This window comes from Macaca fascicularis, chromosome 10 (assembly GCF_037993035.2).
Source record: "Macaca fascicularis isolate 582-1 chromosome 10, T2T-MFA8v1.1".
Classification (NCBI taxonomy): domain Eukaryota; kingdom Metazoa; phylum Chordata; class Mammalia; order Primates; family Cercopithecidae; genus Macaca; species Macaca fascicularis.
In genome coordinates this window covers 101642150-101665547 of record NC_088384.1, presented here as the reverse complement: position 1 = coordinate 101665547, position 23398 = coordinate 101642150, and the positions used below count along the sequence as shown (strand labels likewise).

Genomic DNA, 23398 nt, shown 5'->3' with positions numbered 1-23398 from the left:
AGAAATTGCTATGCCTCAGAGTGAAAGGTATGTTTTCCTCCCTGACAGGATTAAATATAGAATGGGGGGAGAAGCAAGGGAATTTGGTTGAAATGAAAGGCTAGTATCCCCCAACTTGACAAAAACAGATGAAGCTACAGACAAGTTTGGATCACGACTCTTAGAAACTATTCCCAATAAAACACCCCCCCCAAAATATTGTCCAAAATACTGAAAATGCATGACTCTTTAAATCAATGAGTCATTGGCAAGAAAGAGGAATTCTTAAAAGCCAAAAATGACATGAAGGCCTCACTCCAGAAAGATAAGGAAATGCTTTAGTTAGAGGCTTCCCTGGGGGTATCTGCCAATGCCTGGTAATCTGTGGTTTGAATTTTAGTGGGCCCCTGGCAAGGGCAAGAAAAAAGAGCAAAGCCCTAAGCAATGTGAAAAGTCAGATCAGAAATCTCACTCATAAGGACCCCCAAATGCTGACACATTAATAAATGAATGAAACAGAAACACACACATGCACGACTGTGGTAAAGGAACTTGCCTGTCTTGGCTTTGGCTCTCAACAAAGTGGGAAAAAAGACTATTCTGGGCTGGGTGCGGTGGCTCATGCCTGTAATCCCAGCACTTTGGGAGGCAGATGTGGGTGAATCACGAGGCCAGGAGTTCGAGATCGGCCTGACCAACATGGTGAAACCCCGTCTCTACTAAAAATACAAAAAAATTAGCCAGGCGTGGTGGTGCATGCCTATAATACCAGCTATTCAGGAGGTTGAGGCAGGAGAATCACTTGAACCTGGGAGACAGAGGTTGCAGTGAGCTGAGATAGCGCCACTGCACTCCAGCCTGGGGGACAGAGCAAGACTCCATCTCCAAAAAAAAAAGGAAAAAAAGACTATTCTGAGAATTTGTAACTGCAGCCTCATTTCCTTCCATGAGAGCAGAGTAGGAAAACCGGCACATGTGCATAGTCTGAGAAATCTAAAGCTATGAATTTAATTCAAAATAGCGTGAGCTGTTAGGGAAAAATTGAGGACAAATTGATTCAGAAGAATGCTCTTTTAAACACAGGAATCCAAGAAATTCCACAAAGTATCGTTACATACGTAAACTTCCCTTAAATATACACTCTCACAATAAAAAAATCACTCAGATCTTAAGAAAACAAGATGAAAAAAATCAAGAAAAACAACCAACAGCAGAGGTCCACAAAGACTTCAGATATTGGAGTTACTGTATTGTATAGTAGTGAGTTATTGTATTGTAAGAAAGGAACATAAAAAAAGGATTCCTGATTCTGTCTTTGAGGTAGGAAGGGCACGTGATAAAGACATTCATTCAAAAGGTAAAAGACAAACCAATAAGGGTTTCAGAAGATTACCCTGGATCCTGGAAGATGTTTATAATACATATAGCTGAGGAAAGACGCGACTCCAGTAGAAATCAGCAAGAAAAAGTCAGACAACCCCAGAGAACAATGAGCAAAACAGTTGCACGGAAAATCAAAGAGAGGATATGCGAGTGGTTAATAAAGATCTAAAAAGGTGCTCAACCTCATTAATAGTCAAGAAATTTAAATTAAGTCCACAATGATGTATTTCTATACTCATAGCAGGATGGTAAAAATGAAAAGATTCTGACAATGCTACATACAGCATAGATACGGAACAATAGGAACTCTAAACTACCAATGGCAAGGCTGTGAATTGGTCCCAACTCTTTGGGAAATACCTTGGTATCAGCTTGAGAAGCTGAAGATATGCATACCCTGCAACCCATCATTCCCTATCCTGGATGTATAACCTACAAGAACACCTGCCCACGTGCTCCAGCAAATGCACACAGAGTGTTCATAGCAGCATTATTCTTTTTTTTACATGAATAAAATTTTTAATTTTTTTGACATTTAAAAACATTTATGAATTCATTTAACATAATAAACTTATTACATATTGATATAAATAACATTTTAATTTAGAAAATCCTAGTTTTTAAAATTATACTTTAAGTTCTGGAATATACGTGCAGAACATGTTACATACATGCTAGGTATATACATAGCAGCTTTATTCTTAACAGTTGCAAACTATAAGCAACTCGGTAGAGATGTGTGTAGTCATACAATAGATGGCACAGCAATGAAAATTGACAAAATACAGCTACCCACAACAATGTGGATGAAATTCATGAATATAATGTTGAACACACAAAGCCAGGCACAAAAGAATACATTCCAACTGACTCCATTGATATAGAACAGAAGCAGACAAGAACCAAAACCTATTTAAGGGAATACATACCAGCTTGAAAATGTAAAAAAGAAAGTCACTACCATTAGCTGCCTTCGAGAGCATAGGAAGGGGCTGTATTGAAAAAGAATAAGCAAGGAGCAGAAAGTGTTGGAAATCTTTTACTCAATCTCAGTGATAGTTTAATGAGTGGTCACTTCATAATAGTTCTTTAGACCGAACATTAATGTTTCATGCATATTTTTATCTTTGTATTTTTTTTCACAATGCATATTTTCACAAAAAGGAAAAGTAGTTCTTCCTTGTTTTGTCTCCTTTTCTTTACTAACCGAACTAGTCAGTCCTAAAGCCATTAGATAGGCAGAACAAGGTAGGCGTTTGCCCCAAGGGGAAGGGAGCCATGGCTGGCTCCGTGTGGGCATCAGAGCCGGAACAGGTCAAGGAGGGCGCCTCTGTAGGAGGGCTGCTGGCATGGTGTGCTGGAGCCAGGGGTAGATGAGAATGTCCAGTGAGGAGGCAAGAAGCAGCATAGCATGGAGACCAGTCTGCCCATGTTGAGAAAGGCATCCCCCTGGGGCTATAGGGGCAGACTGGCACAGAATGAGAGCCTGAGTGGGGTGACGAGAGTGTCCAGGTGGGGGAGCAGATGAGGGAGGAGCCTCAGAGCTGGAGCAAAGTGAGGAAGCTGTCTCCATAGGGAGAAGGCCTGATGTGGACTGTCCGAACTGAAGGAGGGTGAGGAGGGTGTCTATGGGGGTGGGCAGCCAGACATGGAGGGTCAGAGCCCAAGGAGATGAGGAGGATACGTAGAAGTTAGGGTGGTTGGCTGTGGGGAGTTGGGCCAAGCATAGTGAGGAGGGGTTCCACAGAACAGGGCTGTTTTGTGTCAGGAATCAGAGCCTAAGCAGGGTGAAGAAGGCATCAATGGATCAAGCGATTCTCCTGCCTTAGCCTCCCCAGTAGCTGGAACTACAGGCGTGCGCCACCACGCCCGGCTAATTTTTGCATTTTTAGTAGAGACGGGGTTTCAGCATGTTGGCCAGGTTGGTCTCGAATGCATCCTGATATGGCTGTTGGAGCCCAAGTAGGGTAAGTTGGGCATCTTTGAGTGGCCCAGTGTGGAGGGTGAGAGCCTGAGTAGGGTAAAGTTTGATTTTTTTAAAAAAAACAAACATGTAATATGTATCTACACATTTTCAAAAAATTAAAACAGGAGTAATAGTGATAGGTTATATTATTATTCACAACTATTCATTCCATCTTCCCTTTAAGAGGACACTCCTGCCCATTACCTTGCAATTTCAGAACCGCCTGTGGAAGGAAGACATATTTCTGTCTCATTGACTGTGGGTTTGCTGTCGGCTGTGCTTTGTCTATTGGAATATGAGCGGACGTAGCATATGCATTGTGAATTTTGCACTATGAGTTTCTGCCAGCTCCTTTGTGCTTCCCCTCTGCCAGGAGAAGGGGCCTAATCCACATAGAGGCTGCTGCTTTAGTCTTGGTCCCACAGCCTTGAGTAGAGCCCCCGCCTGGAACAAGGCAGTAGACAATTTGCCTAGGAAGTCTTTTGTTGTGGCAAGTCATGGAGAGCTCAAAGTTATTTGTCCCCAAAGTAATAAAAATACAGTTGATTCCCGTTACTTGGGGGTAGTTATGTTCTGTAAAGTCACTGTGAACACCAGATTAGCAAATACTGAGCCACTGCTCAGGGAAAGTGCAAGCCTCTGACCACACATTTTCATCATTTGATCAATACATAACCCTGTTTTATGTGTGCTTCTGTCTGAAGACACATGATATAGATGGTAATTAGAAGGTGCACACAGAAGGCTTCTGGGAGGCTGGCTACTTTCTATTTTTTAACCTATGTGGTTAATTATTAAAAAAAACTATACATAATTTTTTTTTTTTTTTTTTGAGAGGGAATCTCTCTGTCCCCCAGGCTGGAGCATAGTGGTGTGATCTCGGCTCTCTGCAATCTCTACCTTCCGGGTTCAAGGGATTCTCCTGCCTTAGCCTCCCGAGTAGTTGGGACTACAGGTGTGCACCACCACACCCGGCTAATTTTTATATTTTTGGTAGAGACGGGGTTTCACTGTGTTGGCCAGGCTGGTCTTGAACTCCTGAACACAGGTGATCTGCCTGCCTCAGCCTCTCAAAGTGCTGGGATTACAGGCGTGAGCCACCACGCTGGCCCTGTCTTTATTTTTTAAACGTGTATATAGGCGCAGTGGCTCATGTCTGTAATTCCAGCACTGTGGGAGGCTGAGGCAGGCGGATCCCTAGGTCAGGAGATTGAGACCATCCTGGCCAACTCAGTGAAACCTCGTCTCTACTAAAAATACAAAAAATTAGCAGGGCATGGTGGCAGATGCCTGTAATCCCAGTTACTCGGGAGGCTGAGGCAGGAGAATGGCTTGAACCCAGAAGGTGGAGGTTGCAGTGAGCTGAGATCGCACCACTGCACTCCAGCCTAGTGACAGAGTGAGACTCTGTCTCAAAAAAAACAAAAAAACAAAAAAACAAAACCAAAAAAACCCCACATACCTTATATAATATATATTATTGTTTCGTTAACATTGAATTGTGGCTGAAAGCCCTGTGACTCATGCCTGAACCAAGCTTATCTAACACAGGTAATTTCTTCGTAAGCCACATCGTAGGCCTCTTGCTCTTAGGACACTTGACAGCACTTTAGTAACTCTTGGCGGCCATTTTAAACAGCAAACTCACCAATAAAAAGCACACAAATGTGAAAAATGTGACACTAAATCGACTGCAAAAAGGAAGTTTGTTTATAGTAGTAGAAGAGCTTAAACAAGCAGAGCATTGTCTTGTTTGACTTCAGCTGGGAATGTGTATGTTGCGTGACTCAAGTTTTTTGCCACTCTGCACATATCCTGAATGACCACAAAAGCATCATGAGTATTGATTTTTGGGTGATAAATACATTTCAACAGGTAGGCAAATTTGCAAGTACAGAATCTGAATAATGAGGACTGAGAGTAGGTAACTCATAATAAGATTGTAGAAATGAATCCAAATATGTCATTGGTACCTGCAAATGTCAATTAATAATTGACAATTGGTAATAATTGCTGGACTGGATTTTTACTGTGTAGATTTACACTATTTGAAGGATAAACTTAAAATGTAAGTAGAATGGTTGAATGCAAAAGAATGGAAAAAAGACTAGGTAAATGCAAACAAAGAAGAGAAAGTATAGTTTGATTAATATTAGGCAATAGAAAACTCTAAGTCCAGGCACATTGGCTCACGCCTGTAATCCAACACTTTGGGAGGCCGAGGCAGGCAGATTGCTTGAGGCCAGGAGTTCAAGACCAGCCTGGGCAACATGGCAAGACCCCGTCTCTACTAAAATTACAAAAATTACAGGCATGGTGGCACATGCCTGTAATCCCAGCTACTTGGGAGGCTGAGGCACAAGAATCATTTGAACCCAGGAGGGGGAGGTTGGAGTGAGCCAAGATCATGCCACGGCACTCCAGCCTGGGAGAAAGAGAGAGGGAGATTCTGTCTAAAAAAAAAAAAGAAAACTCTAAGATGAAGTTTTATCTTTAAGGATAAAGGAAGGCTTGCTAGATAATGGTAAAAGACTCAGTTCACCAGGAATGCATTTGTATTTACCTAAACCAATCAAATCAGGATATATTAAAGCAAACATTGACATCATTATGGGCATAAATTGAGAAATCTATAACTGTATTGAGGGCCCTTGACACACCTTTCTCAATCATTGACAGATCAAAAGGGCAAAAAATGTAAAAGATTTTAACAACACAATATGGAGATACATATGGAGTTCTGTACTCAATATTTAGAGACTATCTTTCCCCAGTGTCAGAATGTAGATATCTGACTAGGCAGCATTTAGAAGATAATATCTTTGGACGAGGCTTACCAATTTACTTACTGACTCTGCCTGAACTTAGGGCAAGGTGTATTAAAGAGACTTATGGAGCTAGTGGTCCTCCTCAAGGTCTACTTCTTAGTAACTGAGGCTAGAGGCACATATCTGGTTGAGTAGCCTCGCAACAGAACATGCTATGCTACGGGGATGAGGAGGGGTGTAAGCTAGGAGCTCTCAGTCATGGAGACGGGGGGGGGCTGGGGCTGGGCAAGTGCCTAATGGGGGAGAACTAAGGGGTAGTGCGATGTAATGGAGTTATAGTGGGCCCTTACCTGTAGTTCCTAAATATTGTAACCTGGGAATTCACACTGTTCCCCCAGCTCCTGGCCAGCTGTAGATCTTTCAATTGCAAAATGCTGCTCAGTTTTCTGCAAAGTGCAACCTCTGCTATTTGGGGAAGCTGGGCAAAAAGGTAGGTTCTGGGTAGTATGGGATTTTAACAATATTGATTCTTCTAATCCATACGAAATATGAACATGAAATATCTTTTCATTTATTTATGTCTTCTCCAATTTCTTTCACTAGTTTTCAGTGTACAGATCTCACATATCCTTTATTAAATTTACTCCTAAGTATTTTTTATGCTATTGTAAATGGGATTGTTTTAATTTGGTTTTCAGGTAGTTTGTTGCTAGTGTGTAGAAATGCTACTGATTTTTGTATGTTGATTTTGTATCCTGAAAGTTTAATAAATTACTTAATCAGTTCTAACAGTTTTTCGGTGTGAAGTCTTTAGGGTTTTCTATATATAGGATCCTGTCATAAGTAAACAGAGGCAATTTCACCGCTTTCTTCCCTATTTGGTGACTTTTATTTATTTTTCTTGCTAATTGCACTGGCCAGGGCTTTCAGTACCACGTTGATTAAAAGTGGTAAAAATTGGCATTCTTATCTTGTTCCTGATCTCAGAGAAAAAACTTTCAACTTTTCAGTGTTGAGTATAAGAGTGGTGGGCTTGTCATATCTGGACTTTACCGTGTTGATGTATATTCCTTCTATACCTAACTTGTTGAAAATTTTTATCATAAAAATGTTGAATTTTGTCAAATGCATTTCTGCATCTACTGAGATGATCATATTATTTATATCACTAGTTCTTTTAAGATGGTGCACCACATTGATTGCTTTGAATATGTTGAAGCATTCTTGCATTCAAATGATAAATCCTACTTGATCATGGTGAATGATACTTTGTTTTTCTTTTATTTGGAGACAGGGTCTCGCTTTGTCACCCAGGCTAGAGTGCAGTGGCACGATCTTGGCTCACTGCAACCTCTGCCACCCAGGTTCAAGTAATTCTTGTGCCTCAGCCTCTCAAGTAGCTGGGATTATGGGGATGTGTCATCACGCCTGGCTACTGTTTTTTTTTTTTGTATTTTTAGTAGAGACAGGGTTTTGCCCTGTTGGCCAGGCTGGTCTCGAATGCCTAGCCTCAAGTGATCTGCCCACCTTGGCCTCCCAAATTGCTGGGATTACAGGTGTGACCCACCATGCCTGGCTGTGAATGATACTTTTAATGTGCTGTTGAATACAGTTTGCTTATATATTTTTTTGAGAATTTTTGCCTCTATGTACATCATGGATATTGGCCTGTAATTTTCTTTTCTTGTAGTGTCTTTGCATGGCTTGGTATTAGAATAATGCTGGCCTCATAAAATGAACTTGAAAAAATTCCCTCCACTTCAATTTTTTGGAAACATTTGAGGAGGATTAGCATTAGTTCTTAATGCTAATCCCAGAAATAAATCTAGGAAACCCAGAAATAAATCTATACACTTATCGTTAATTGATTTTTGATAAAGGTGCCATGAACACACAATGGAGACTGTCTCTGATAAATGGTCTTGGGAAAACTGGAAATTCACATGTAGAAAAATAAAATTGAACCCTTATTGCACACCATGCAAAAAAATCAACCCAATGGGTAAAGAAAATGTAGTATATATACACCATGGAATACTACTCAGCCATAAAAAATCATGAAATAATGTATTTTGCAGCAACTTGGATGGAGCTGGAGGCCATTATTCTAAGTGAAGAAACTCAGTAATGGAAAACCAAATACCATATGTTTTCACTTACAAGTTGAGTTAACCTATGGGTATGCAAAGTTATACAGTGTGATATGATGGACTTTGGAGACTCAGAAGGGAGGAATGTAGGAGGGCAGAGAAGGATAAAAAAAAGAACTACATATTAGGTACAATGTACACTACTTGGGGACTGGTGCACTAAAATCTCAGACTTCACCACTATACAATCCATTCATATAACCAAAAACCACTTGTGCCCCAAAAGCCACTGAAACACAAAATATGCATATATTTTTAAAAAATCAACTCAAAATGGACAAAAGATCTAACCACAATGGCTGAAACTATAAAACTCTGGAAGAAAACCTAGGGGGAAAGCTCCATTATATTGCTATGGGCAATGATTTCTTAGATATGACCCTAAAAGCACAAGGAACAGAAGTAAAAATATACAAGTGAGATTACATTAAATTACAAAGTGTTTGCACAGCAAAGAAAATAATCAACAGTCAGGAGACAACTCATAGAGTGAGAGAAAATATTTGCAAACCATACTATGATGAGGGGTTAATATTCAAAACATATAAAGAACTCCATCAACTCGATAGTAAGAAAACAACTCAATTTAAAAATGGGCAAAGGACTTGAATAGACATTTCTTAAAAGAAGGCATGCAAAGGCTGGGCATGGTGGCTCACACCTGTAATCCCAGCATTTTGGGAGGCCAAGGCAGGAAGATCACTTGAGGTCAGGAGTTCAAGACTAGCCTGGCCAACATGGTGAAACCCTGTCTCTACTAAAAGCACAAAAATTAGCTAGGCATAATGGCGCATGCCTGTAGTCCCAGCTACTCAGGAGAATCACTTTGTTTAGTAGAGACGGAGTTTCACTGTGTTAGCCAGGATGGTCTTGATCTCCTGACTTTGTGATCTGCCGGCATCCGCCTCCCAAAGTGCTGGGTTTACAGGTGTGAGCTAACTCGCCCGGCCTATTCTGGGCTAAGGTTTTTCATTTAATTTTTTTTTTTTTTTGTAGAGACAGGGTCTTGTTATGTTGCCCAGGTGGGTCTTGAACTCCTGGGCTCAAATGATCCTCCTGTCTTGGCCTCCCAAAGTACTGAGATTACAAACATGAGCCACTGTGCCCAGAACCTGGTATATTATTTATATAGCACATTTGTGTCCGTGTATTCCAAGTCTGTCCTAGTTCTTCAGAGCCCCTACTTAGCAACTCTTGCAATCATGCTCATTTGTTACCTGTAAGACCTGTGTTTTGTAGTCTCTTGCCCAAACAAACCCCAGTCCAACCAAAATGGATTCATTCTGTGTCAAAGTTGCCAGATTTAGAAAATAAAAATAGAGGATGACCAGTTAAATCTGAATGTCAGATAAACATCAAATAATTTTTTAGTAGAACTATGTTCCTTATATTACATGGGATATACTTATGCTAAAATTATAAATGGACATCCTCTATTATGTTTGGCAATTCTATTAATTTGTGTTTCTCCCCCGCCTCCATCCCATGAGATCTGCTTTCTTCTAACTGACTGCATCTGATCAACTGATTCTCAAGACTGGGTTAACAGACGTTTTCAGGTTAAAGGGTAAAATTTCAAACCCATAGAGTGACTTGATAATAAAAATGTAAAGCACCAGAGGGCCTTTTGGCTAATCTTTTAGGGGAACTAAAGGAATGATTTACACAGTCTCTGACTAGGGAACTCAAAAGCTAAAATGGTAATAGGAACATTTTTTGGCATTCACTGTTGCCATTCATTATTTGTTAATTGACTAAAATACAATAAACACTGATTTACAAGCCAGCTTTACAAAAATAGTTCAAGTAATTCTTGTGTCTATGAGGTAGGAGTTATTATTGTTTCTTTTATGACAAACTGAGGCTCAGTGAGGTGAAGTGACTGAGCCCAGGCCACACAGTCAGTAAGTGGTGGATTAAGGATGTGAACTCAGGTCTAACTCTGAATGCTATGTTTCCTACCACTCCATACCACTTCATTAAATCTTCTTAATCCTCACAATGACAACAAAGCTTCCAGGTTAACTGCATTGTTCCCATTTTCTAGATGAGGAAACAGAGGATCCAAGATATGCTGCTATAAGGGATTGAGCCACGCCCAAAATCAAGATCACTATGTTTGGGATCATAATTTCCATGACCAAAGAGTACAGGCACTATTGTAAAATTTGAAGAGGATACATGATTAGAACTCCCCCAACAAGAAAGATCGGGGAGATAAATTGTCACAGTCTTTACTTTTAGGCAGCTGCATGGTATGGCTTCAGGAACTCTGGAAGAGACTCTATTCCAAGATACCACCATAGCTTTCTCAGTATCTGAAGTTCCACCAGTACAGACGTATATTTTGGCATACAGATGTTTTCTCTGTCTCTTGCTTCCTCTTTCTCCCTCTACCCACCTCTTACATTTTTGAAATGAATGCATTCTAAAAGTTAATACAGTAAGGGATTATTAGTTTTTCATGCCTTAAAATAAAAAATACATAAGGATCACAAAAACGCATGTGGGAAATGGGGGCTTGAGTAGGTGGGGGAAGCTCATCTGTTCATCTGGTTGCCTGGGAGTATCATAAGATCCTAGGCTTGGATAGTAACAGAAGGAATGAAAGGAATTTCTTTGTTAACCCGAGGTCATCTGAGATCGTTCTTGCTTCTGGTGCACCAAGATCCAGTAGAGTGTGCCCAGGCCCTCTGGAAAATCTCATACCATCCATTTCTGTCATCAGTGGAGCAAAGAAAAGATGCTCACTAGTGTCTGGGGTTGCCCCTGGAGTGACTGTGGGCAAACCAGCTCTGCAACTGTGCCAAACAAATTCTTGTGATCATTTAAGTGTGGCCTCTTACCCAGGAGCAAAACAATAGGCAAGTGTCTGTGTAGCACAAAGTATAGCACCATGGCAAGGTATGGGGATTGGTCAGGGTCCTGAAACGGAATGTCTTAGATGCACCGTAACTCACCATCTGACCTCAGACAGACCCCTTCCCCATGCTGGTGTCAGTCTTCTTACCTGTGAACTAAAGGGACCTGGTGGATCATCTCTAAGGTTCCTCTGCACACACTTTGTGTCTCTCTCTGGATTGTGCTTAACTCCCACCTCTCTTCTCATCCACACAGGCACCTTCCTCTCTACAGCTCCACCTTCTCCTGGAGGAATGTAGCCTTCCTGCTGCTTCTCTCCCTTGCTTTGGAGTGGACATCTGCATTGCTGCACAAGAAGAACAAACGTGAGTTCAAAAAACCTGCAGCCATTCTTCCTTAGAAAGTATTCTTGAGGATGAGGGTTAGACATGAGGCCAGCGCCAGTGTCAGATGAGGCCCCCTCTGCCGTGGATTTGGGGCCACAGAAAGCTACCCCTGCTCACCACCCTGGCCCTCCACATACTTTCCTTACTTGTTCCCCCCAAATTATTTCCCTAACTTTTCCATATGTATATATGGAAGGAGACTATGTATATAGTTTGCATCTACTGGGGATGCTTCCCAGAGATATGGTCTCATCTGTCTTATGATATCACTCAACACATACTTCTTGGGTGATCACATTCATTCCCACTGCACACACATACACAAACACACACACACAAGTTTAATTTTTTTTAAATTAATAAGTCACTAGGCATGAGCCTGAGAGGAGAGGACCAGTGAGGAGGCTGTTGCAGTAGTTGAGAAGAGACAAGGGATGAGATCAGGTGCTGATCTGAGGGAGTGGTAGTAAAGAGAGGCAGGAGACAGGGTTTGGAGAGAGGTTTAGGAGACAGAGTTGACCCAAGTCCATGACTGACAGGATACTGGGGTGGCAGAGAGGAAGGAGTGCATCTCTGGATTCTAATAACAGACTGGACCTGTTGATGCCAAATGTCAAGATGCGGAATAGAAAGTAAGGTAGTGCTTGGGCATAAGGAGGTAATAGTTCTGTTTTAAATATGTTAGAACAGACGTGCTTCTGCGATGCTTAGATGGTGTTTTTCCCAGGCAGGTCGAAATGAGTCTTTAGTTTGGAATAGAGGATGAGTCTGGAGGAAGAGATGAGAATCAGAGTTGGGATTGTGGGAATGAGTGGGATCACCCAGGAAGTATGTGTCAAGTAATGTCAGAAGACAGTTGAGACCAGATGTCTGGGAAGCATCCCCAGTAGATGCAGAGAAACCTGTGAGGTGTGCTTATACACACAAGCAAGTGGTTAAGAAGAGCTGACAAGAAACGGAGGCGGGGTTTTTATTAATAAGTGAGAGTTCAAGCTGGCAATGGGGAAAGGAGCTTCAACGACACAAACCCAGTCTGATTTGCCAAACTCTCTGTCTGCTAAACCTAGAACAATGGTTCCCAAGGAACAGCCTACCTCCTGGTGCCCACTGCCTGCTTTAGGATCACCTGAGGTTCTTTTTAAAAAGTGGAGTCCCAAAGATGCACTTTCTAGAGATTCTGATTCAGCCTAGAGTTTATATTTTCTGAAACATGCATAGATGATTTTGATGTACACTCCAAATTAGGAACCACATACTCTTCTTAGCTTCAGCCCATTCCTGGAGGGATCATTAATGACAAGAAGTATTGTTGGAAAGTACTCAAAGTCTCAGTGGCCAGTCCTCAGGGAAGATGTGGGGCTCCTTAAGTTAGTCCTGGACTGTAAATCCCAGACTTGCCCCTAATGCATTGTATTATCTTATCGTACCTCATTTCTTTTAATCTGTGAAATCAGAAGTTTGGTACCAATGATAATAGAGTTCTTTCCATTCCAAAGTTCTACAGTTCCAAAACTCAGTAGTATCTGAAAGGATCATGCCTCTCTGGCCAGATTCCATTGGAGGGATACTCAGTTTAGAATCATGGAGACACATTAAATGCTATATGAGCCATCCTTTGCTACCTAACAAATTGTCTGTGGGTCAGAAGTCTGGCATTGCGCATCTGGGTTCTTTGCTCCGGTTCTTTCCAGGCTGAGATTGAAATGTCAGCCAGGGCTGTAGTTCTCATTTGGGATGCAAGGTCCTCTCCCAAGCTCGCTGGTTGTAGCAGAATCGTTTCCTTGGAGTTGTAGGACTGAGGCTACTTTACTGGCTGTCACTTCTAGATGCCACCCTCATGCCTTGGCACTTGGCCTCAACAATCTCCAAAGCTACGAATAGCTTGTTAGATGCTTCTCATCATTTGAATCTCTCTGATCAATTCTTCTCTACCAACCAGAAGAAAGCTCTGCTTTTCAAGGACCTAATTGACTAGGTCTGGGCCAGAGATGAGACCTTAAGATTAGAGATTCTCTCTAATCTTAAGGTCAACTAACTTGGGTCTTTAATTTTTCTGCAAAATCCCTTCACAGCATTGCCTAGATTAGTGTTTGATTCAATAATCAGAAGTTGGGAATCTTGAGGGTGCAACTTTAGATTCTACCTACCACAAGCACTGAAATCAGGAAGCCATGTCTAGCCTCAAAAAGGAAGGAAGCATGGCCATACCACCCTGAAAATACCTGATTTTGTCTGATCTCAAAAGGTAAGCAGGGTCAGACCTGGTTAGTACTTGGATGGGAGGCTGACTGGAAACACTGGGTGCTATAGTTTTTTTCCCCTTGCCTCTTCTAGTTTTTAGTAAAAAAAATAAAAATAAAAATAAAAGGTAGGAAGCAACTCCATATCTGCCAAGGTCTTACCCCAGGCATTATAGACATCACCCCATTGAACTCTTATAATCAACCTGTAAGGCAGGAATTGTCATTCTCATTTTAAAGATGGAAAATATAACTCAGATGAAGGGAAATACTTTCCCAAGATTATTTAGTTGGTTAGTGTTGGAGCCAGGCTCCCGAGCCAGATCTGCCTGACTATAATGCTTCTTCCACTCCACCATTTCTTACTTCTTAGAGGTAAATTAAAAATCATACAACTGAGTTCAGATCGGTCTTGAGTTTACCAGGAGTCAAGGGTCAAATCAGGCCTCCTGACCTCTACTTCCATGGTGTTTCCACCAGTCTTTACTAGTTTCTTTTATCAACTAGAGACAAAGGAATTAAGAATTAAAATATTAGCTTTCAAGAAGAGAGAAACTCTTTTGAATTTAGGGCCTTGGTCCCTTCCTAACCCCTTGCCCTGGAATCCAACATGCTTCTCCTTCAGTTCTTCTTGGACACAAATTCCTGATTCAGATCCATTTGAATGAATCTGAGTGCTGAGAAACAGAACTAGCCCCTGAATAGAAGCAGAGCAAGAGCTAAGAATTGAAGGTAGAGGATAGGGCTGAGAGAATTTCACTACACGCCTTTGCCATAGGAGAAAAAAAGCTGAAATTCTGAATGAATGTGAGTTTGGACATTTCTTTCTTGCAGAGAAACCAGGGTTGTGTCCCAAAGAGAGGCTCGCTTGTACCGCTGAACTTCCGAATTCATGTAACACAGATTTTGACTGCCAGGAATACCTAAAGTGCTGCCTTTTTGCCTGTCAGAAGAAATGCATGGATCCCTTTCAAGGTAGTGATGTCCAGGCTGAGGACAGAGGTTTCCCACTTCTTGCTCTGTCCAAAACTGGCTGAGGGATTCCCTTGGATGGCAGGACAAGGACCCAGGGCCTGTGCTCTTCTCATTCTCTTATTCAATGCCTAACCCTCAAGTACAAATCATAAGTCTAGGCATGGTGACCATCAACTACCATAATATTGATGCTGGTCTTCTTGGGTCCCACATTCAATCATTCACAAATAACTAATACTTGTTGCATGCTCACTCTGTTCAAGAGACTATTATGGCACTGTGACAAAATGAAACCTCAGTCAGCTTAGATGCTGGCATTGTTTTTCAGACTCTTTGATCTTCAAGGAGGTTTTCTGGTAACTCAATGTATTGGGCATCTATCCAATATGTGTGGGGAACTGTGTGCTTTTTAAAAAGATTCATTTATTCATTCACTCATACATTTATCCACTCATCAAATATCTGTTGTTAACGCCCTTTGAAAAGACCACCAGAATACACCTGTAGTTGAACAAGTTGGGTTTAGTACTCATTGAAGTGAGGGAAAATATTCACCCTAGACAAGTTTGAGGCATTTCAGTAAGAAGCTGTTAGAAAGAATCTATTATAGGATTTAGGCTTTGATTGGGTAACTCGGGGGAGGGTCTAAAGAAGTGAGAGTTTGCTCTAGATTGAGTGCTGTCAGAAAGCGGGGGCAATTCTATGACTGGCTATCCCAGGGAATCTTAACTATACAGAATGCAGACCAGACTGAGGATAAAGCTGTGATTGATGGTAGAGAAGCGTAAGTCACTCATGTTAGCTTAGAAGGGGATGGGTGTTTGGTATTTTGCAGGTTTCATGGTGATCTTGTTTTTGTCTCACTTCATCATGATCTCAGAGTGACTTTGTTTGATATAAATGTTCTAGGAGATTTTTAGATCTCCAACAGAGAATCCATGTTGCTTAGCTGGGAGTGTCAGATCAGTTTTCAGACGTCAGGGGCTGTCTCTTCCTTGGTATTTCATTCTTTCTAGGTACTAGGCACTTTGTTAGGCACTTAGGATGCAAAAGTAATTGCAGTTTTGGACCGTGAATTTTAAATCATTATAACTATGTTCAAACAAATCTTTATTGGCTGGGCATGGTGGCTTATACCTGTAATCCCAGCACTTTGGGAGGCCAAGGCGGGCGGATCACCTGATGTCAGGAGTTCAAGACCAGTCTGACCAACATGGTGAAACCCTGTCTCTACTAAAAATACAAAAATTAGCTGGGCATGGTGGGGGGTGCCTGTAATCCCAGCTACTCAGGAGGCTGAAGCAGGAGAATTGCTTGAACTAGGGAGGCAGAGGTTGCAGTAAGCTGAGATCACACCATTGCACTGCGGCCTGGGTGACACAGCGAGATTCCTTCTCAAAAAACAAAACAAAACAAAACAAAACACATCTTTATTAATCAAAATAGGAACGATTACAATCAACACATTTTTGCCAAAGAGAAATAAGTTTGTGTAGCGTAAAAATCCATGTTTCAGGATTTGACAAACTCTTGGAAAACATTTTCTGCATCCTGCTGTTTGTGGATGTGTTTTCCCTGCAAAAAGTGTTGAGATGCTTGAAGAAGTGGTATTTGGTTGGCGAGAGGTCAGATGAATATGGTGGATGAAGCAAAACTTTGTAGCCCAATTCATTCAACTTTTGTGTTGGTTGTGTGATGTGTGGTTGGGTGTTGTTGTGGAGAAGAATTGGCCCTTTCTGGCTGCCAGTTGGTCCAATGTGGACCAATGCTGGCTGTAGGCACTGTAGTTTTCAGTGCATCTCATTGATTTGCTGAGCATACTTCTCAGATGTAGTGGTTTTGCCAAGATTCAGAAAGCTATAGTGGATCAGACCAGCAGCAGACCACCAAACAATGACCATGACCTTTCTTTGGTGCAAGTTTGGCTTTGGGAAGTGTTTTTGAGCTTCTTCTCGGTCCAGCCACTGAGCTGGTCATCACTGGTTGTCGTGTAAAATCCACTTTTCATTGCATGTCACAATTGGATTGAGAAATAGTTTGTTGTTGTTGCATAGAGTAAGAGATGACCCTTCAAACCAATTTATTTTTTAAATTTTTGCTCAGCTCATGAGGCATCCACCTATCGAGCTTTTCACCTTTCCAATTTACTTCAAATGCTGAATGACCATAGAATGGTCAACGTTGAGTTCTTCGGCAACTTCTTGTGTAGTTGTAAGAGGATCAACCTTGATGACTGCTCTTAATTGGTCATTGTCAACTTCCAATAGCCAGCCACTATGCTGCTCATCTTCAAGGCCCTCGTCTCCTTTGCAAAACTTCCTGAACCATCACTGCGTTGTACATTTCTTAGCAGTTCCCAGGCTAAATGTGTTGTTGATGTTGCAAGTTGTCTCTGCTGCTTTAAGACCCATTTTCAACTCAAATAAGAAAATCACTCGAATTTGTTTTTTGTCTAACATAATTTCCATAGTCTAAAATAAATATAAAGAGCAAATAATAAGTCATTAGCAAAAGTACATGAAGCAAGAAATGTGCATTAAAATGATGTATAATATAGCCACATTTATTTAAGAATGTATTCTAATATCAAACAGCAAATTTCAACAATGCAAAAACCACAATTACTTTTGCACCAACCTAATAGTTGCTGAACAAGTCTTGCCCTACCAAAGCTCAGTACAATGGAGAAGAAAGATCAGCTCCAAAGTACAAGATTCTTATATGCACCTTGTAATATTCTTTGCAAGGAAGGAGTGATGCTCAGAGGTGCCATACAACATAGACTAGTAGTAGTAGAACTGGGACCAGAACCTATGCCTTTTTTTTCCCCTGCCATGGCTCCTTTTTTGACGTGGGTGATAACACCAGGAGTTATGACAAATGCTAGGGAACTGACCCTGTTCTTTTATCTCTACTCTTCATGTCCTTCCTTCCTTGCTTCCTGACTTCAGAACCCTGCACGCTACCTGTGAGACAAGGAAACTGTAATCATGATGCACAGCGCTGGTATTTTGACTTTAAAAATTATCGCTGCACACCCTTCACATACAGGGGCTGCAAAGGGAATGCCAACAACTTCTTGAGTGAGAATGACTGCAGAACGGCCTGCATGTTAGTTGGTGAGACCCATATTCTGGAAATCTGAGGGTCTAGTTTAACTAGAAATAGTATACCAGTGAGGTTATAGGCTCAGGATTTGAGGTTAAAGTTCCTTGGTTCAAGACTTAACTCTGTCATTCACTGGCTGGGAGGTCTTGGGCCAGTTGCCTGCCTTTATAAGCTTCAGTTTCCTTGTCTATAGAATGAGGTTAATAACAGTATTTACTTAATGGAGGGGCTCTGCCAAAAATGAGATAGTGTATAGAAAATGTTAATAGATCTTGGCCAATGTGACCCAAAAGCCAGGTGTGCTCCCTTGGAAGAAGGTGTTTCCTCATGATAGTAACCTGTTGAGCATCATACTGAGGATTTGTGTAAGAATGGAATCCCATGGAGTAAGTGTCCACACTGGAGGTGGAGAGTAGGGTGGGGTGAAGGTGAAGGCTGTGGATTTATTCCTTAGTATAATGGTCATCACCAGCAATGTTGAGAGACAGTGTCCTACCAAACTTAGAAGTAAAATGACCTGAATTAAAATCTGACTTTTCCCACTTGCTGCTTTCTTCACTTCTTTGAGTTTCAGTTCCCTCTTCTGTAATTCTGGAGTCACAGCAAACAGCTCATTGAGTTGTTGGTAGGATTATACATTATTTAAAACACAAAGACTTGATATAGTGGGGGTCCCGTGGTGTGGGTTCACTAAATGGTAACAATTGAGATGGTGACCAGTGATCTTCACAATGCAACACTGTGTGATTTATGAGGCAGCATTGCAATTTTGACCACAGATTGTGAGGCAAGCTGAAAAATGTACCATTACTACCACTTTACAGATGAGAGAACAGAGGCAGAGAGGTAAAGTTAGTTGCCTGAGGACCCACAGTTGGTCAGGAGTAGGGGTGGAATTTTAATTCCATGGACCCATGGGCCTGAACGTCCAAGGCAATCCTGGGACCTGACTTGAAACTAAGACCACAAGCTTCCCTTCATGGGAAGCTCTAAGGAATCATGATGCTGTGGATAAGACCCTTGTCTCCTCTCCCAGGAGCCATCAGGAAGAGGAGGCCAGGGAAATGGGCTTGGGTCGGTATGTGGAAAATTTAGGTTAAGACTCAGAGGCAACCTGATAATACCTCTGGGAGTTCAACACATCATAGCCTGAGCCTGACCTGGGAAGCCCTTGTAGAATTTGCAGTCAGATGAGGAAAAGAGCATACATGCACAAAACCCCAAAGAACTGATTTAAATACCACTTATGTCCTAATGACTCACAAAATTGTGTTTCCAGCCCTAATCTGACTCCCAAACTCCACTATCTGCTCTACATCTCCACTTGGACCTCGCGAACATCTCATGATGAACTTGCTTAAACAGAACCTTGGGCCAGGCACAGTAGTTTACACCCATAATCCCAGCACTTTGGGAGGCTGAGGCAAGAGGATCACTTGGGCTCAGGAGTTTGAGACCAGCCTAGGCAGCATAGTGAGACCCAATTTCTACGATCAACAACAAAAAAACAAAAACAAAAAAAAAACCAAAAACACAACAACAAAAAAACAGGCATAGTGTCACGCGCCTGTGGTCCCAGCTACTCAGGAGGCTGGGAAGATCACTTGAGAAGGTAGGAAGATCACTTGAGCTGGGGAAGTTGAGGCTTAGTTGGGTGACAGTGGGAAACCCTGTCTAAAAAAAGAAAAATAAGCTAAACATAAACATAAACCAGTACCTCTTACCATCACTCCCCTAACGCAAACCTGTTCTATCCATGCTTCTCATCTTGATTGAAAAACTTCACAATCACACTTGATGCCTCTCTTTATCAATTAACATCCATTAGTTAGGAAATAATTTTAGTTCTACCTTGAAAGTAGATCCCAAATCTGTTAAAACCTTACCACCTCCGCAGCTGCCACCCTGATCTGAGGAGCCATCTTCTTACTTGGATTACCCCAAAAGCCTCCTAAAATGTCTCCTTGCTTCTATCCTCCTTACAATCTATTATCAAAACAGTAGTTACAATGACCCTTTCAAAACATGAGTCAGGCCATATCACTTATCTACTGAGAACACTGCGATGGATCCCCATTTCATTCTAATAAAACCAAATACCCTAAAATGGCTTACACTGATTTGTGTAGATTTCACATAATTATCCCCATTTTATAGAGAAGGAAACTCACTAAGTAGCAGGACTGGGACTTTACCATGGGGCTTAAGGCACCAAGCCCAGCACGCTCTCTACCACATCCCATGATGTGATGAGACATTTCATTCTTCCACAGCCTATTGGAGATGGATAGGGTAGGGTGAACCAAGTTGCAGAAAGGGATACTAGCTTTGAAGAGAAGGAAAGGCTCTTTGAAGGGTGGTGGGATGGAGGTGAGGTTTTAAGAAGCTCACATTTGCTCTTATTTTAGTTAAGGATGGACAATGCCCACTCTTCCCTGTCACTGGACGTAAGGAGTGTCCACCTTCATGTCACAGTGACATCGATTGTCCCCAGACAGACAAATGTTGTGAATCCAGGTGTGGCTTTGTTTGTGCCAGGGCCTGGACAGGTAAGGACTGGGGATATACCTCCCAAATCTATTGTGCATGTGGCAAGGATGCCATGTTGTCTCATGGAGTGGGGGGGGGGGTGTCTTGAACCTCGGATGCCCCTTGGGCTCATCTTTGAGGATCCTTTGGAGCCCCTTTTAATGCCCAACAAGTTATATTGACCTCTGAAGACTATTGTGCTATTCTTCAAAGCCAATAATTCATAGTATTGCTCTCTATTCTTCCCCAGGAAAACTTATTTTTTCCGAGTCTCATTCCTCAATGACTTGCAAGGTGACAATATTCACCAATTCATAAAAGATTCATAACCATGAGGTGTATTCCTAATAAGCCTTCATGTCTGCACAGAACTTCAGAGCATGCACATCATATTCATATTGTGTAAGACAGGCTGGGGAAAACATCAGTAGCAAATGATGTTGGATAGAAGCCAACTTTCCTGCCTCCTATAAGGCAGGTGTTTACTCCCCTGTGTAGTCCCAGGGATTGTCCAGGTATGGCTTTAAGGTTCTAAGGTTCAGTATAGCGTGGTGGCAGGAGTCAAAGGCTTTTCAACCTACTTCAACTTTTCTACTGGCTTTCTATGTGGCATTGGGCAACTCATTTCCCTCTAAATACTCCTCAATGCCTACAATTTATAAAACAAGAAGGTTCTGTGTGCTATCTAATACTCCTGCTACTTGTGGTTTTCTGGGGTTATATAACCCAGATCCATTAATTCTGTAGCAGCAGACAGGAATCCTATCAGATGGTACAAGTCAGAGATGGCAAGACTTTTCTTGATGCTCCTCAAGTTATCATAGAAAGTTGATACTCTGCCTCCTCCAGTCTATTGTTACTATAGGGGGAAAGGCAAGAATCTTAATCAGAATAAAACCTTGTTTGAGTTTCCCAAGATTCCCCAAATTTGTCTCAAATTATGACCAGGTATTTCAAGGTCAAGTGTTTTCTTTTACCCCATAAAGTCAAACAAGGTTTCTGCCCACGCAAGCCCTTGCTATGTGCCCAGATCGATAAACCCAGGTGCCTGCAGGATGATGAGTGCCCATTGGTGGAAAAGTGCTGCTCACTTTGTGGACTGAAATGTACGGATCCCAGGCATTGAATAGTAAGTAGAAAATATTATCATCAAAATCATTAATTATGAGTAGCATAATAAAGACCTGTCAGTTTTGTCTTGCATCCAACTTGCCAAATTATCTTAAGTATCACAATATTGAATGATGTTACTTTGATTTTATATATAATCCCATCATCTGAAAGTGATGATATATTTGACTTTTTTCAACTTCATGACTTTATTTTCTTGTCTTCTTGTGTTGTATAGAAGCTCCAAAATAATAATGAAAATAAAGGCAATGGCATCCATCCTTGTCTAGTTCCTTATTTTAAAGTCAATGTCTCCTGCAATATAAAAAGATATTTGTTGTTGAATTTGGAATGCATAAGTTTTATTGCACTTAAATTATTTTCTTTTTTCTTTTCTTTTTTTTTTTGAGATGGAGTTTTGCTCTTGTTGCCCAGGTGTGATCTCGGCTCACTGCAATCTCTCCTTCCCGGGTTCAAGTGATTCTCCTGCCTCAGCCTCCCAAGTAGCTGGGATTACAAGCGCCTACCAACATGCCTGGCTAATTTTTTGTATTTTTAGTAAAGACGGGGTTTCACCATGTTGGCCAGGCTGGTCGCTAACTCCTGACCTCGGGTGATCCACCCGCCTCGGCCTCCCAAAGTGCTGGCATCACAGGTGGGAGCCACCGTGCCTGGCCAGTTATTTTCTTTTTAAGCTTATTTCCTGTCCATTTATAGCTACTACTGAAAATGACTGCTGAATTTTATCAAATACCTTTTAAGCATACAGTCACATAATTATTTTTCTCTTCTAATTTGTTGGCATAATAAATTATTAAATTTTCTTGAGTCATCCTTGCATTCTTAATAAACTTAATTGCAGTGTGTTGTATCAATATATTATTGGTTCTTTTTAGCTAATAGTATAGTTTGAATTTTCACATCTATAGTCAAAAGAAAAATAGGTCTTTTTAAATTTGTTTTTCCTATTTGGGTCATATTACTTTCAAAAAATGAGTATGGGAACTAATTGGGCAACCTATCTACTTTTTCTATGCTCTGAAATATTTTACATAATATAGCAATTCAGTGTTTTTTGAAGGCTACCAAAATTCAGCTCCAAAAGCATCTAGATCAGGTTCTTTCTAGTGGTATATTTTAGTAATTTTTAAATATTTTGTCTTATAGTCTGCAGATTTTCTACCTCCTCTTCTGCAAATTTTGGTCTTTTGTATTTTGGTAAAATTGATCCATTTTCCCTATATTTTCACATGTATTACTTTAGAGTAGTATACATTGTTCTCTAGATAATTCTTTTTAATTTTCGTTAATGCTTTTACTTGTACATTCATGTTTCCACCCACCTATTTACTCACTAATTATTCAATCCCTTTACTTACCTATCCATTCACTCAACACATATGCAAATACCCAATCCCCACTCACCTATCCCTCCTATCCTTCCACTGACACACTTTTCAACTTAGCTCTTTGCCCACTCCATATGTCTATCCACTTACCTTTCTTACTCATCTTTCTTCTACAGACTCACTTGTCCATCTAGCCTTTAGTTAATCCTCCTATTATTGACCTCTCTCCTCTCCCTTTCTCTGCACACACACGCACACACTCTTTCATACCCATCAAAATACATATTCATCATTTCTATACTTAACTCTCTCCATCCACATACCAATGCACTTATCCACCTTTCATTCAAACAGCCTCCATCAATAGGCCCACCTATCCCATCACTACCCTATCCATCTTTACATTCAATTCAATCCACTTATTCACCCAATCATCCACCCATCCATAATCCATGCATTCATGTATCAAATATCCATGCTTTCTTCACTAATCTTTCTCCCTGCTCAACCATCTTCCCACTTATCACTCTACCGGCCACCCATCCATCCACATAGCTACCTACCTATTCACACACCTACCAATCCCCCCACCT

General features: G+C 41.2%; 1 protein-coding gene across 1 annotated transcript; it reads left to right on the top strand.

The window, feature by feature from the left end:
* The first annotated feature begins 2912 nt into the window (after positions 1-2912).
* Positions 2913-22327, top strand: WFDC8 (WAP four-disulfide core domain 8). Its single transcript, XM_045364476.2, has 7 exons — positions 2913-2975; positions 11364-11473; positions 14569-14709; positions 17661-17828; positions 20226-20366; positions 21333-21475; positions 21867-22327. The coding sequence occupies exons 1-6, from the start codon at positions 2950-2952 to the stop codon at positions 21470-21472; spliced, it is 726 nt and encodes a 241-aa protein (XP_045220411.2). The 5' UTR covers positions 2913-2949; the 3' UTR covers positions 21473-21475; positions 21867-22327.
* The last annotated feature ends 1071 nt before the right edge of the window (positions 22328-23398 follow it).